The following is a 17,366-nucleotide window of genomic DNA, read 5'->3' as shown; positions in this document are numbered from 1 at the left end:
CTGAATAACAACCTGCATTTGTAGATGTTTAGTGGATTTTAAAATCCCATTTCTCTATGGCATTTGCCTCCATGTGATAAACTCCTGCTCCTGCTCCCCACTTCTTTTTTCAGTTAGTCTTAAAAGTGCTACAAGATCCCTTTACACAGATGATGAATGGAAGTTTTAAGTGACTTTCTCTGGGACTAAAGGAACATTTCATTGAGCTGGGCTGAATTCTTATGGTGGTTCATTTCCTTCAATGTGCCCTCATTTTGCTTCCTTTTTGGAAAGTGTGTTCCAAAAAAACATCTACGCTCATGCACTGCCCTGAGCGAGGCTCCTTTGCAAGCCAGCTCTTCCTTTGGAAGCTGAAACGTGAGAGACCCAGTGACAGAATGTGCCAGTGCCTAAGAAAATGTGCCAGCATCCTGGTGGCTGTGGGCACACAGACAAAAGCCAGAGGCCTTGAGCCCAGAGCATGGTTGTGCCAGGTGGGCATCTTGTAAGCAAACTTAAGCAGTTCCTGGAAAGATAGGGGCAAGGGGGAGGCTCTGCTGGGGCATTAAACATTAACCGTTATGGAGTTGCTTTGTAGCAGACAGTGTATATAAGTCTGAGCGTTGGGCTCTGACTGTGGAGACCAGGGTCCGAATCCTGGCTGCGCCATGACATCCAGTGGGTGACCTTGGGCAGGTCACAGTCTCTCAGCCTCAGAGGAAGGCAGTGGCAAACCTCCTCTGAAGAAAACCCCACGACAGGTTCCCATTAGGGTCACCATAAGTTGAAAACAACTTGGAGGCACACAACACCAACAACATTAGTGTTGCACCTTATTTGTTCAGTTATACCATGAGAGAGTTGCCTCAAGAGTCTCCATTAGTCAGAAACGATTTGAAGGCACACAACAACGACACTTGGCCTCTGACTCTGGAGACCAGGGTTTGAATTCCGAATGGGTCACGTAAACCCCGTTGGGTGGCCTTGGGCAAGTCACACTCTCTCAACCTCAGAGGATGGCAAGGACAGATCCCCTCTGAAGAAACCTGCCAAGAAAACTCCATTAACAGGATCTCCTTCTGTTGGAAATGACTCAAAGGCACACCACAATGAGTGGCTTTGTAGGAGCCAGTGTGGCGGAGTAGTCTGAGCCTTGGGCTGCATCCACACTGGAGAAATAACCCGGTTTAGCACCGCTTTAAGTTGTCTAGCTCAAGGGCCCCACAACAAACTCCAACTCCCAGAATTCTATAGCCTTGAGCCAGACAAAAGAGTTAAAGCAATGTCAAACCGGGTTATTTCTCCAGTGTGGACGCAGCCTCGGACTCTTGACTCTACAGGGTCAGGGTTCGCATTCTGACTTGGTCATGCAGACCCATTGGGTGGCCTTGGGCAAGTCACATTCTCTCGGCCTCAGAGGATGGCAAGGGCAAGCCCCCCCTCTGAAGAAACCTGCCCCAGAAAGGGTCTCCATCTTGGAAGGCCAGCAGCAGCAGCAGCAGCAGCAACTCCAGCGCCTGGAAACTCGGCGCAGGCTGGGGCTCATTGCCATGCAGCAGCAGCGTTGCCCTCGGAGCCCCCTTTTGTTGCTCCCAGCCTTAGAGCCAGCAATCATGTGGAGCCGGGAGAGACCATTCAGGGCGCGGGGGGGGGGGAGAGGAAGGATTTGGGAAGGATAAGGAATAAGCAAGGAAGGAGTTGCTTCGGACTTGGGAAGCCCACTCTGCGCTCAAGGACCGGGCGGAGCTTTGGGGGCCAGTCTGGTCCAAAGGGGCGTTTGGGTCTCCAGACACCCCTCTCGAGGCCGGAGGTGGTTGCGCCCTGCCAGCCTGTTGCTCTGCTGCTTCTCCTGAAGCCAGGCGAAGTTTGTTTGGAGGAGGAAGAGGGAGGCGGATGCGCGCAGCCCAAGAGAAGCCAGGCAAAGCGCTCCCCTCCGTCCTTCATCTGTGGGTCTGAGGAAAGAGGAGGCATGGAGGGCTAGAGGGGCTACAGCAGAGAGGGCCCAAGGGAGCGGGAGCAGGAGCAGGAGGTCGCCGCCTTTGCCCCGGGGGTCCTGAGGGAGACGCCATGGAAGAGGAGCAGGAGCAAGGGGCTGCCTCTGCCTCTGGGGACGGCCAAGAGGAAGGGACCCCGCTGCCTGAGAGCTTCTCCCGGCTCTGGACCGACGTCATGGGGATCCTGGTGAGTGGGGGACCCCCCCCCCAACAAGGAGGAGGAGGAGGAGGAAGGGAGGACCTTCCAAGAGGACATGGGACAGCTCTTAGCCTTAATATGATGCAGTATTCCTCCCTGGGGTTGAAATGGAGGACAGGTCCGGGGAAAGGAGGACCTGTGGTCACCCTGCGCCTCCCCCTTTTTGTTCCTGTCCTTGTTGTTGTTGTTGTTGTTGTTGTTGTTGTTGGGTGCCTTGCTCTGAGCTCCCCTCCTGGGCTGTTCTTTGCACCCCATTCTTATCATGGGTTTGTTTCTTTGCGACCTGCTGTCTTTTCTGACTGCCTGTCCCTCTGGATTCACGAGGGTCCTGTTACTCTGCTTTTATAGAAGCTACGCCAGGGACAGCCTTGCTTGGTTTTTGGGTTTTGATTTCTATCCTGTTTTCAACTGATTGTACGAAAAGCCCTGTGTACATTTACAGCACTCTATAAATCCACAACAAATCCCAACTCCCAGGATTCCATAGCTTTGAGCCAGGGCAGTTAAAGCGGTGCCAAACCGTCTTATTTCTCCAGTGTGGATACAGCCAAGGAGAACCCATCTCAAACCCCTAAATTACGTTGACTTGCCAACCTTCTTTCCTTTAATAACATGTACGAATTTCTTGGGCACTTGAGGGGCCTGTTCCTAGTTAAAAATGCAGGGTGACTTCAGGGTTATACCGCTCTGTCTGTGGGCCTGAAGGGTTGGTTAAGAGCAAAGCCAGGATGCCATGGGGGGGGGGGCAAAGGGTGCTTTTCTTGCCTCCTGGATGGTGGTCTCCATCCAGGCACAGTTTGGGAATAGGATTATACTGTGACAAATGAGTGCCAGTCAACCAGATATCTTTGGGGATTTAAACTTCAGGCTAAGAGTAATAATTTCAAATGTGTGAATTTTGGGCCTGTACAGACAGGCCAAAATAAAGTTGCTTTGGGTCACTTTGGAGGGATGCTGTTTAAATGATTCATGGGTCAAACTGCGCTCCTGTCCTTAGGATTGGAGTGCGGCTTTGGCACAGCTTATCTGGCCTCTTAGGACGCATGCAGCATTTAAACAGCATCCCTCCAAAGTGACTCAAAGCAGCTTTATTTTGGCCTATCTGTTCAGGCCCTTGGTATCCCGAACTAGCTGGTGGGCAAAACCTGCCAGTGGCTCCCCTCTGCTCACCACAGCCGTGACAACGGAGAGCTGTGGCTTGTTTCACTCGTGGCAGGAAAAGCAAGAGTTTCAACCTCGTGTCAGGGTTTGGTTTGGGTTTTTTAAATTAAAAAAAAACCCTAGAGAATTTTGATTTGACACATTGCTTTCACAGAGGAGCGCAAAGTGATTTATCAGGTCTTCATAGGGCAGTTGATTCATGGAGTGCAGTGGGGAATTAAATATTTCTAAATACTCCCTTTCATGTTGCTGATCTTTTCCTCCCTCCCCTGAGGTTTGGTAATTCAAGAGCTACAGTGGATCAAAAATGTTCAGCTACCCCATACATGCCCTGAATTTAATTAGTTCAAGCGCTTGTAACCACACCAGTTGCAGAGCAAGGGCAGAGCTGGCGCATGGAAAGTTTAACTCTTGCCAGCCCATTATTATTATTATTATTATTATTATTATTATTATGTACTGGCAGGGGAAAAATAACACAGTAGAAGTGCTCTGGTGCAGACATATGCAGGCAGTAAACTATACACTTTGTTGTATAGTTACCAAACCCCTTGGTATCCACAGGGGTTTGAACCCTCCATGGATATCAAAATCTGTGCATGCTCAAGTCCCATTAAACACTATGGCATAGGTGGTGAAATGGTGTCCCTTATATAAAATGGCAAACTCAATGTTTGCTTTTTGGAGTTTATACATTTTGGAATGTTTTCAATCTGTGCATGAATCCATGGATATGGAGGGCCAGCTGTATACACTTGTCCCTCCACATTCGCTAGGGTTAGGGGCACAGGACTTTGTGAATGTGGAAAAACCACAAATAACAAACCACCATATTTTTACCTGAGAGAACACCTCTCTAGGAATCTAGGTCCTCCAGTGCAACTCTGTGGTCAACATCTGCTTGACATTGGCCATAGAATTATACTGGAGGAGCTACAAATATGTAGTTGAGTATTCTCTCTAGGAATCTCTCAGTACTTCAGTGTGATTTTTGATTAAAGTTGACCATAGAGTTCTGTGGAGGACCTAGATATTCCTAGAGAGAACATATTAATAAAATCCATGAGTATTCAAATCTGCAAAAATCAAATCCGCAAATATGGGAGGGGTGAGCGTATTTCATTGCAAAGTATAATCAGATATTTTAAACATGTTTCACATTATTAGCATTGTATTTAACCCTGTGACCCTTTGCCAATCTTAATTACATGTAAGAAGCATTCCCAATTAGCTCTGCATTTGATTGCTTTGGGAGAGGAAATGCAGGATGATTGCTTTAATTTATATTAAAAAAAAACCCTGGAGTTTTTAAAAGACTAAATCACTTTAAGAGGAAACTCTCTTGTTTTTTAAATAAATAAATAAAAACCAATCAGGTGTTTTCGCCACTGAGTGTGTTGCTTGACAGCTGTAAACTGATACTTAAGTGTAAAACATAGGCCCGTTATAAACGGGCACCTTAGGACAGACTCAGTCCATGCTAGGGTTAGAAAGGGGCGTCTCTTCCAGACGCCCCTAACCCTAGCATGGACTGAGTCCGTAACAAATGGCGGCGGCCGTTCCACACGGCTACCGCCATCTTGATGTAACGGACGCTCTGCGTCCGCACGTCGCACCCCAGAAATGACTCCGCGAGTGCACAACTAGCGCCTCGCGATGTCTCTTCTGGGGAGCAAGAAGGAGCGCAATTTTCGCGCTCCTTCTTGGCAGCGTCCGGGAACCGTGCCGTTTGGCTGCTGCGGTTCCCGGACGCTGCAATTGGTGGCGGTGCGAGACGGCCCCTTCTCGGCCATCTGTAATGCGCCAAAGATTCTCATGGACCCACTCTAGAAAAGTTTGGAAGTTTATCTTTGGAGAAATGAGGAGGAGGAATGTAGCCAAAAAGATTTGAATGTAATAAACTACAAGCTAATTTGAAATTAGAGGATATTTCTTTAAGTTATACTATTATGTAATAGCCATAATAATAAATTATTAAGCTGAGTATAACCTGAAAGATAAAAGTGAACTGAGGTTAGACTGAGGGGTTCTACAGACTGCTCCAAAGAGGCGGCCTGCAGCCGCCCCTTTTTGTGCTGGATTGGGGCTGCAGCAACCTCATGCTGCAGCCCTGATTCAGGCTTCTGATGGCGCAAAAAGGAGCCATAAAAAGTGGCTCCTTTTTGTGCCCTCAAAAGGGCACGATAGCCATGGCAACACTCCAGAGGCGTGCTATGATGCCGTGCACCATCTGGAGTGGTGCTCAGCATCAGGTCGCCCTGGGAGTGGGGTCAGGCATTCATCTTCAGGATGCTGTGCCCCAACTCTGCCCTTAGGCCAGCCATTCAGGCTGGTCTGTAAAGGCCCTGAGTTTCTCTAAAACTGGGCATTGTAGTGATTCTTATTTGTTATTAATGGTTCTTTAAAATTCTTTCAGAAGATGATACATGCCACATGCAGTTATTTTCCATGTACAAAGTAACCATCAACCCACCCACCCCAATTTGCAAAATATCAACTTGTTAAACGAAAAGCTTATACAAGAATTACCTTTGCTCCCCTTCAAAAAGAAGACTGAAGCAAAAAGGACAAGAGTAGGGAGAAGAAGAAAAACAGAAAGAGGAGCAAATAAATAAGAAATAGTAAAAGGAGGAACCATGCACACTTGGATGTAGACAATGTTGGTAGAGAGCGTTCGAGCAAGTGTCTCTCAGTAGGTTTTAATTCTATTAATTCTGCATCTTTGAAACATTAATTCATATACTAAAACTACAGTATATGTCAACTGTACTTGAAATCACTTTCTCTTACTCCGATTTTTAATATTGAGGTGACTGACTGCACACAAAGTACATTTTCTGTCACATTTTTCACAAATGGATTGAGTGGCTTCTTGGTATTAGGAATGGAAATGTGCAGACTGAGTTAAAACTGGGTAAGACAAACTGAAAGATGTCTGGAAAAAAATGAATGTAGCAATTAAACCAATCATCTTAATTCTGCCAGTTTCATATAGTTACTGGGGTAAAATTATCAGTTGTAGATGATAATTCAGCATATGAATGGTATTATAATGATCGAGCAGCTACCTGTATCCTTTGAATTGCTTTTAGTACTTTGGTAACAAAAGTCTTTATGTCCTCCTCTATGAGAGCATCTCTGGTGGCAAAGTGGATAGTGAGGAAAGTGGTTGTTTTCCTTTTCAGCAGGTAGCATGAATTAGGAGAGCTTTAAATTTGACAGAGATTTATTACTGGAAGACCCAAAGTAAATGAAAACTTTCCAAAGGCTCAAGATACAATAGATTGAATTGTTCAGCACATGATGGTAGGTTTAGTCTTCATTTACATTTTGTCTTGTGCCAGAACTCTTAGCAAGCACATTTGTGAAATATTACATTTGAAAAAAATTCTGTGAAATCCTAGAGACTAGAGTCTAGAATTGAGAGTGGCCAATAGAAATATAAGAAATGAAACATTAAGAAATGTAGTGCTGACCCTGTGTGAACAGAGGATATTGCCAGATTACTGAAATCAATTCTGAATTGGCCCTTTAGGAGCATAATGACTGACAGTCCTGTCAAAGTATACACTAATTTACTGAATGTAGTAGAGAAGGGAGGGTAAATCCATATTGGCTGAACCCCAACCTCTTCTTTTCAAATTGGCCAACGGATTTCAGGTGGCAAGAGCTCCTAGCATTGCTGTTGGTAGAAGGACCTCAGAACATAAGACATAGATGCAGATGATGTGTCCAGGCACAATAAGACTTCTGATTTCCCATGGCTTCCAGCTGTCATGGATGCTCCTGCTCATGCATGCAGTAGCATAACCACTATTTATTTACTTAGCGCCGAAACAGGTGGCCCTGAAGGGGCGACGTCATGTCTCCCCTTTGAATGCCAGATTGGGGCCACGGCAACCATACACCACAGCCCTGGTCTGGTATTTTTCTGGCCCAAAAAGAAGTGGCAAAATGCCGCTCCTTTTTGGGGTGGAAAAAGGGTGCACTTGCCATGGCTTCCACGGCTTTTTGACATGTAAATGCCACACTGTCAAAACACTGTGAAGCCACCACACGTGTAATCAGCCGTGTGGCTTTCCAGTGGCATAGGGACAGCATCAAAGCATGTGGCATCTAAACGTTGCACACAGATGCTGCCCCGAACCTGGTGCTTACTGCCAGTCTGATTTGCCCCTTACGTATTTAATTTATATCCCACCTTTCTCCCAATATGGGAGTCAAGATGGGTTGCAACCATTTAAAAGCACAGTATGACTTTAAAACAATTAATACAAAAGTTACAGTTTTAGATTAACCAGATTACTGTTTTTGTTAGGATCCCTTGCTGATCTTCACCTTACTAGATACTGGGTAGAAGCATCCTTTTAGAATTAACAAGCATAGACTCTTTATATCAGGGGCAGGCAACCTTTTTGAGCCGGGGGCCGGGTTGCTGTCCCTCAGACAACTGGGGGGCCGAAGCCAAAAAATAAATAATTAAATAATTTTTAAAAAATTTAAATAAACCAGGACAAATGTAGGACAAAATTTTCAAATGATGGACACTTTTTTTAAAAAAGTGAAGGACACACGAAAAAATTTGCTGATTTTTTAAAAAATGTTAATATAAATGCATGTTTCTGAGGCTTCTATACACAATTGCCCCTGCGCGCGAGAGGCCAAAGGCCCCGGCGGCAATTGGCGGCAGGACCAGGCTGGGACCGGTCCCAAGGCCTCGCCGGGCCGCATCCGGCCCACAGGCCACAGGTTGCCTACCCCTGCTTTATATCTAACTGAACCAGCGGGAGCTTGGCATCCTCTGAGTTCCAGGTTCCAGGACCCCCTGCAGTTACCAAAAATCCATGGATGTTCAAGTCTCATTCTATATAATGGCAGGCAAGATGGTGTCCTTTTTTTAAAAAAAAATAATAATGATAAAATCAAGATTTGCTTTTTGACATTTATTTTTCTGGAGAAACATTTTCAACCCATGTATGGTTAAATTAGTACTGTATTTTCTGGCATATAAGACTACTTTTTAACCCAGGAAAATCTTCTCAAAAGTCAGGGGTCGTCTTATACGCCGGGTATTGTCTTATAGGGCAGGTGCTGAAACTTCCAAGCCAGACTGGGAGAATCTGTGGTTGCTGCATATGGTGGGGGGAGTTAAAAAATTGCCATGGCTGCATCCCCACCATATGCAGCGACCATATGAAAGCAGCAAGGGCGGCACTGTACAAGTACGGTAAAAGAAAACCCACTCACTAGGATTTGTGTAAAGAAATGACTTAACGTGGTCCTGATGACGAGGTGAGGGGGTGTCTCACCAGGAAGGTGTAAGTGAAGGGCAGAGCAAGCTGCAGGCTTCCAGGACGCCTGGGATATGGAAAAAGAGCCGTGTTTGCACTACTGCTCTGATAGTCTTGGAGACAGGGAGGGCTGGGCAGGCAGGGAGAGCTGACCAATCCAGCCAGGCTTTGTATACAACAAGTTTTCCTGCTAAGTACCTGCATGTCATAAGCATTTGAATGAAAATTACCATATTGAAATCAAATCTTACATTTTTTAAATTTTTATTTGGTGTGCTTATACTCGTCTTATACGGTGAGTATATCCCAAACTCTGTATTTTAACTGGAAAAGTTGGGGGTCGTCTTATACGCCCAGTTGTCTTATACGCCGGAAAATACAGTAGATACAGAATCCATGGATAAGGAGGACTGACTTTACATACATAGGACAGGATCAAAATTCAAAATGACCTTTATATATAACCTGGGTCAAAACTAACAAAATTAATTTCAGCGGGGAAAAATGTAAGGTATTGCATTCAGGCAGAAAAAAAAATAAAATGCACAGTATAGGATAGAAGCCTTCACAACAATATATGTAAAAGGGATCTAGGAGTCCTAGTGGACAGCAGGTTGAACATGAGTCATCAGTGTAATGCAGTGTAAAGCCAATGCGATCCTAGGATGCATCAACAGATGTATAGTGTCTAGATCAAGGGAAGTAATAGTACCACTCTATTATGCTTTGGTCAGGCCTCACCTAGAATGCTGTGTCCAGTTCTGGTCATCACAATTCAAGAAGGATGTTGAGAAGTTGGGGCATGTCCAGAGGAGGATGACTAAAATGGTGAAGGCTCTGGAAACCGTGCTGTATGAGGAGATACTTAATGAGATGGGTATGTTTAGTCTGGGAAAGAGAAGATTATGAGGTGACATGATAGCCCTGTTTAAATATTTGAAGGGGCGTCATATTGAGGATGGAGCAAGGTTTTTGTTTTGTTTGTTTGTTTGTTTGTTTTTTGCTACTCCAGAGAGTAGAACATGGAGCAGTGGGTGCAAACTCCAGGAAAAGAGATTCCAGCTCAATATTAGGAAGAGCTATAGTTTTTTGTAGGGTTTTTGAGCTATGTAGTCATATGCTGCATTCTCTGAAGATGCCAGCCACAGATGCTGGAAAAACACCAGGAATAAATTCTTCCAGAACATGGCCACATAGCCCAAAAACCCCCACAAAAAACTCTGGACTGGCCATGAAAGCCTTTGGCTTCACATTAGGAAGAACTTCCTGACAGTAAGAGGTGTTTCACAGTGAATAGTGGTGGAGTCTCCTTCTTTGGAGGTTTTAAAACAGAGGCTGGATGGCCTCTGTTGGGAGTGCTTTGATTGTGTATTCCTGCACAACAGAGGAATGGATTGGTTGGCCCTTGTGATTTCTTTCAATTCTATTATTCTGTCTGTCTCTCTGTCCATCCATATATCATATCTATCTATCCTAAATGTACTAGCCTATGTGTCCTACTCAGCCTATGCAACCAGGTATTCAGACTTTTTTATTTTATACTCCACCCCATCACCTGTATATTTGAAGGACTTTGCACTTAAAAAAATTAGTTTTACTTATATTGTGTTATGGCTGTGACACACCCTCTCTATTTGAGCCAGCATATATTTCAATTTACTTAGGGCCTGTACAGACAGGCCAAAATAAATCTGCTTTGGGTCACTTTGGAGGTATGCAGTTTAAATGACACACACATCTTAAGAGGCCAGAAGTTGCACCAAAGCTGTGCTCCAGTTCTTAGGACTGGAATGTGGCTTTGGTGTGGCTTCCAGCCTCTTATGACATATGCATCGTTTAAACAGCATACCTCCAAAGTGACCCAAAGCAGATTTATTTTGGCCTGTCTGTACAGGCCCTACAATATCCTTAAAGGGGCAGATCCTATATGATCTTGGAAGCCACTCAGAGCCAGACCTGGTTAGTACTTCAATTGAGGGGGACACCAAGTAATACCTTGTGCTATAGGCTAGTGATGGTGAACCTTTTCGAGGTCGAGTGTCCAAACTGCAACCCCAAACCCACTTATTTATTGCAAAGTGCCATGTCCCTCTGGCTTTCTAGTAACAAACTCTGGCAAACTCTGTGCTGGGACGATGGCACATGTGCCCACAGAAAGGGCTCTGAGTGCCACCTCTGGCACACGTGCCATAGGTTCGCCATTACTGCTATAGGCTATATTTTAAAGGAAGGCAATGGGAAGCCACCTCTGAGTATTCCTTGCCCAAGAAAACCTTATGAAATTCATGGGATCACCATAAGTTGTTAGCTAATTTCAAAGCACTCACTCACTCACCCACACACATTGGAAATAAACATTGGAAGTAAGCTGTTGGTCATACCTGACACTTCATGAGACTGAATTTTGGGGGTGGGAGAAAGATGTTGCTTTGCCAGCTTGCCATTTACACAAATAGTCGGCATCAGGAAGGAAAAAAATCAAGCCAGCATATCATTAGATTATACAGTAAGTAATGTGTTATAACTGATTGATAAAGAAGGCACATATTTTCTGAAGTATTGAATTTGTAAAACTTTATAGATAAATAGGTATGTAAAACAAACAAAAATGGTGAGGGAAGGAATTACTCCTGAAAACATGGCAACAAGAATAAGACATGTTAGTATTTCCAATACTATTTGTTCTTCTGAGAGCCTTTGCAAGACAGAGAAAAGAGAAAGCAAATGTGCATAGACATTGCTGTTCTAGGACACTTTGGACAAAAATAGGAGAGTCTGATTTTGCAGCTTGACACAATGTCTCTGTAGTTAGATTGCCAGCTTCCTGATTTCCCTAAAGTTATCTGCACAGGAAACCAGTGCAAGTAAGGGGAAATGGATTGGAAGTGTATCGGAAATCAGTCTCATGGAAAAAAATGTTATACTTTATATCCACTTCCTAAGTGGCCAATGACATCATGCTTTGACTCCCATTTGAACAGTAAGGTACTGCCCGGAAGTGATTATTGTACCAACCACATGCATTGTGCACATGCTCATTAGTTTTGTTGGATAATTAATAGAAATAAATCATCTTAGTATGAATCTTGTTCATCCTGTCTGGTCAAAGTATTAGACAAATCTCTTTACCCAGAATTAGTTCAACTTGACAGGTTCAGTGACATATTGATTGGATTCTGCTGAGACTAGTTCTTTATTTTCCATTGCTTCCAACAAAACCTATGGAATAATATTAGTAATAATGATTAGCAAAGGTTCTAATATGCTGAATAAAGATAACTGAATCTGTTATCAAAGATATTCGTTTATAAAGGTCTAGTTCTAGTTGCTTTGATAAAATTCCTACTATGGCAGAAATATAGAGTAAAATATTAAGTATGGTATTTGCATTTGTTGAAATGGAAACAGTTGTCCTATTATGTTGCTCATCCTTCCTAATTAACTTAAGGAAGTATTTCTATACAGCATTTCAGGATAGTTTTCTCAGCTACTAATTGGTGCAATTTGTTTTTTGTGTGTGTTGTTTTTAAAACCATTCTCCTGTACCAGTACACTACTTACAATTGCTGAGGTGCCCTTATCCTCTTCGTTGGTGTTGTAAGTTGATTTAGAATTAGCTATGAAGATTCATCTTTGTCAAGACCTAATATGTTGCAGTGGTGCAGTGGTCTAAGAGTTGGACTATGACTCCAGAGGCTAGGGTTTGAACCCCTTTGCCATTGAAGCGTACTGAGTTACCTTGGTCAAGTCACTCTCTCTTAGTTTCAGAGGAAAGTAAGGGCTAATCTCCTCTGAACAACTATTGCCAAGCTAAGCCTGTGATAGGTGCACCTTAGAGTGGCCATAAGTCAGAAACAAATAGAAAGAAGTGAATAATGAAGATTTATCTTTGTCAAGGTTTTTATGTGTTTCTTTCTACTTTTTAAGTCTGGACTTCGGTGCTTGCTTTATAACAGTTTTAAATCTAATGACTTGCAGTAAGACATCTCAGTGGTGCAGTTGTAGTTTTACTAAGCTGCCAAACCATACTGAATGAACAGGTGTGTGCAAAAATGCCTGAGAAGTGCTGATGTGTGACACACACTCATCTCAATCTGGCTTGTGCCTCAAAACATCCCAACTTCCCTACTGTATAAGAATTATGGAAACCTTTTACCCAATTACTCTTTTTAAAGAAAAAGTTTGGATCTTAGTAAGTTAAAACAGACAAATTTGTAAACATTATAGTAACAGATTCAATTCATTAATGTGTTGACATGGCTGGTTTTGTATTTTGACAAGGTTTTTGATATGACAGGAACAACTGCTGGATTTTCCCCTTTCTATGGAAGATGTATGGATTTAAAATGTTCCTGTCTTAAAAGAAAAGCTATTTTGTTCTTTAAAGAAAAATTAGATTATCTTTAATGAAGGCTGTGACACAATGTACAGTCTTAGGCATTTTTGTATTTCAGTATTTGCAAATCAGATAATAGTATCTACAGGTTGAGGGTATAGGAGGTTGATTTAGAATTACGTTTAATATCTTCACTGTATCATGCCTGTATAATTTATTTTAGATGTCTGCTAATTCATCACTGAAATATAATGTTTTAAAATGCTGCATCAGAGATAAAGTACATTTTTAAGATTAAAAGGTGTATGAAATTATTTCAAGGCAATGTTGAAAATGTAATCGAAAAGATGCAAATTGCAAATGTTGTGACCTAGTACAGTCGGCCCTTCTTATACACGGATTTTTTATACACGGATTTAAGCATACACGGTTTGAAAATGTTCCAAAAAAGTATAAATTTACCTTGATGTTCCATTTTTTATTAGGGACACCATTTTGCTATGTCATTATATTTAATGGGACTTGAGCATACACGGATTTTGTTATACACGGGGGATCTTGGAACCAAACCCCAGCGTATAACAAGGATCCACTGTATTATGCAGAGTTGTGAAAGTGTGATCCCTGGTGTTATAGAAGATATTAAGTTTCATCCATATTGTGTCATACCTGGGGTTGCATCCATGAATTGGTCAAATACAGATGAAAAATGGATGTGTGTGTGGCCAAACAAATATTAGAGTTTGGTCAAAATGGCAAAAGTTATTATTAAGGAAGAAGGGACCAACTAAAACAAAACAAACAAGCTTCATTTATATACCACTTCATAGCGCCTAAGCAGTGTCTAAGCAGTTTACAACTGTAAGCTAATTTGCCCCCAACAATCTGGGTACTCATTTCAAAGACCTCGGAAGGATGCAAGCCTGAGTCAAGCTTGAGCCCTTTTGCTGGTCTTGAACTCGCAACCTTGTGGTTTTGAGTGAGTGGCTTCAGTACAGACATTCAACCACTGCGCCAATTTGCTTTTACCTGAGCCTATTGGGAAGAGCAACACTCTATGCCTTGTCCCCTCTGCTTAGTGAATTGAGAATAAATTACTTTTTCACCTTGAACACAGTTCTCAGCAACTAATGTAAGCTGAGGACAAAGGGGGAAGTGGCAGGAGGAGAGAGAAACTGGAACATTTTAAAAACAGTTTAAAAAGTGGGATGATGACGATTAATCAGAATTGTCACTGCCAAATCAGGACATTGGCGGGTATGGGATTACACTAGGTCTGGGTAGATACAACTCATTTATTATTAGCAATAACATTCCAGTTACATCTGTTAAATATATCATTACAGGTTTGTTTTTGTTAACCCTGAATTTTAAGAAAACCACTAATTATGAAATGAGGCAAGGATAACAGCAGCAAAACCTGAAAGAACAGTGCTCTTACATGCGTAAAGAAATGGAAAAAGTGTTTTTACCACATTTTATTAGTTATTAAAGGTCCGGTACAGACTGGTGATATGCACTGGCCTGGGGCTGATTTTAGGGCTCGGGAGAACAGAGCCCTATTGCGCCGGCTGGACACCATCTTGGCTTGCTCCCATCCACATGGGGGCCAACATGATGACGCAACATGATGACGTACGTGCAGTGCCATGTCTAAATGGCACTGTGCCGCACAGATGTCATCAGTGTGTGCGAGGGCACCATTGGCACCTGGTGTGCACCCTAAAAAGAATCCATTGGGGGCAGGTTCTTTTTAGGACTCCTGGAGGCTGTGCAGTTTGGTTGCTGCTGCCTCCTTCCAGGGGAGAAAGGGGCGTCGTTGTCTTGGTGCTCCTTTTCCCCATCTGTATCCCCCAAATTGCCTACCTGAGAACCTTTCTGTTTTAAGCCTGAGGGCAGGAAACTGTCTAATTAAAAATAATAATTGTAAGCCGCTCTGATAGCCTTTAGGGCTGAAGGGTGAGGTATAAATACCATAAATAGATAATCATAAATAAATAAGAGACAGATCTAGGCAACAGCTAATTTTTATGCTTTTGGAAATATGGGCCAACCACTGCTTCTTTGTCCCAGAATCCTAGGTGTAGCCTGGTGCTTACAAACAATCTTGCAGAGTCTGATATGTTTAGATCATAATTTCCATCTTGAGAGTCAGTCTAAATACAGACTTCATGGGGGACAACATCTATTCAAAGTTTTGGACACTTGTTTTGGCTTCATGTAACTTTTAAGTTCATCTATTCTAATCAAAAGTTCTGAAGAACTAAAAAGCTTGTGTATCATTTTGTGTCATTTAGGTTGGTCCCAATGTTTTGTTTTTCTCATGGACCAAATTGCTTTTACATTTTAAAATGGTTGTAAAAATGTAGACCCCCATGTCACTGATTCTTTGCTGAGAAAATAATATTCTGATTCTGTTTATACACACACACATTTAAAAATATATTCTATTGTCTATAAAAATTTCTTATAGGCAAAAGAGTGTCTGGATATATTGTAGGTTGACAAAATTGTGGAAATGGAGTGAATATAAAACCCATATAAGTAAATCATTGTGGTTTTGTCGACTACTGCCAGCAATAGTTAAAATAAGAATGTTTGTACTGAATTGAAGAACGTTGGCTTACATTTGCAGCTGGAATATGATTATTGGCATACACCCCGCCCCACATTTTTTCACAATTAGCTTGAGCTTTTGCCCCAGAGCATCCCAGAAGTTAGCCATTTGTAAAAAGTGGATATTTGCCAGTAAATCTCTTTTGTGTGTCAACACAGGGTCCAGGAAAATAGTTGAAAGATGAGTGGAATGTACAGTATTATTTAAATCAGTGAACATATCAGATGAAGTCCTTACATCCTTACCACCTCCATGTTCCAATCTGTTAAAGTAATTTGGAGAGCGGAATGCATCTGCAAGATGACACACAAAAGTAGTATTAAAAGTTAAAGAAATGTTGACTTAAGATGCATCCACACTGTAGAAAGAATGCAGCTTGACACCACTTTAAGTGTTGTAACTAGCATATGGAATCCTAGGATTTGTAGTGCCTCACTACAAATCATGATTCTGTAGGATGGAGCCACACCCGTTAAAGTGGTGTTAAACTGCATTATTTCTACAGTGTAGTTGCATCCCCAGTTGAGTTCCAAGTGAATTAATCTGTGGGTTTTCTTTAAATTTTTAATTGTTTAATTCACTTGGACATCAAGTCAACATTTCTTTCACCTTGAATCTTACTTCTGTGTTGTCCTGTTGCCATGTTGGAAATGCATTAAGCACTCTTTCCCCAAATTACTTTGACAGATCTGGGATGTAGGAGTTTATATTGATCTAACACTCTCAGGTCTGATTTCAAATATCAGGCTGTTGTTTTCCAAATTCTGACCTCCTGAATGCATATCATCATTTTTTTTTAAAAAAAGATAACTCTGATACAAAAATGTTCACTTCTGTGTCAAGTAATTAGTTGTTTAAATATAATAAATATGCTAACTAAATATCCTTAATCTTTTTCACCTAAATGCTCTAAAGACAGCTGATTCCATGTAATTTAGGAAGTTAAGCAGGGTCAGCCCTGGTTAGTACTTGGAAGGGAGACCGGTGCTGTAGGTTATATTTCAGAGTATTCCTTTCCTATGTGCACTATGTGCAAATGCACTGGAGGTTTAGTTACATCTTCTTGTTATAGCCTTTTGTATTCCCAGTAAAACTATGCATGGGGACCTGAGGGAACAGAGTTGCATGCAATATGATATTGTGAGGTTGAAGCATATAGATGAAAACTGAGTGGGCTAGTTTGTACATTTAAGAAAATTCTATTCTCTTATTTGCTAGTAAATGTGGTGGATGTATCCAGAATTGAGACACCATTGAAATTTAAATAGATATTCAGTAACCACTGATATCATGCAATAGTGGACGTACTCTGCACCCTTCCCTTCTGTGGGGATTCAGTTCTGGACACACACACACAGATGGGGAAAAACATGGGCACTCAAGCCCATATTAATCAATGGGCAGCAACATGCATGCACCTGTGTTGCTGCAGCATCTTGTACACACCACAATTAACAAATATGGGATGGGTGATCCATGGGAGCTCCAGTCTATACATGGTTATCCCACTGATCCATCAGGCCCACTGTATTCCAAGTCTTGCACTTGATAAGGTATTACTTCCATAACTTCCCTCAGTTCCATCTCCCACAGTGCCTCCTACTTGATTCTACCCCCTACTACCCATATCCCCCTTCCTGTAGTCATGATGAATGAATGGAGTCTCCAGATATAGAATTTACTATAAGCTAGAATTTACATACCTGATCACCAAGATGAATAGGAATGCAGCATTGCCTTAACCTTGTACTACCCTCAACATACATCTGGGTCCCTTCCACAACTCACA

At 42.4% G+C, this 17,366-nt stretch overlaps 1 protein-coding gene across 2 annotated transcripts in view; it reads left to right on the top strand.

Moving 5' to 3' along the window:
- Nucleotides 1–1,867: 1,867 nt before the first annotated feature.
- The window catches only part of SASH1 (SAM and SH3 domain containing 1), a 194,619-nt gene continuing 179,120 nt past the window's right edge, over nucleotides 1,868–17,366 (top strand). For both annotated transcript variants that reach the window (XM_089530224.1, XM_089530223.1), the window contains exon 1: nucleotides 1,868–2,160. In XM_089530224.1, coding sequence (XP_089386350.1) covers nucleotides 2,047–2,160 — 114 coding nt within the window. In that variant the 5' untranslated portion in view covers nucleotides 1,868–2,046. The remainder of the gene's footprint in view (nucleotides 2,161–17,366) is intronic.

This window comes from Sceloporus occidentalis, unplaced genomic scaffold, assembly GCF_023333645.1.
Source record: "Sceloporus occidentalis isolate IW3139 unplaced genomic scaffold, rSceOcc1.0.p SCAF_6, whole genome shotgun sequence".
Lineage (NCBI taxonomy): Eukaryota > Metazoa > Chordata > Lepidosauria > Squamata > Phrynosomatidae > Sceloporus > Sceloporus occidentalis.
This window is presented reverse-complemented; position numbering and strand designations above follow the sequence as displayed.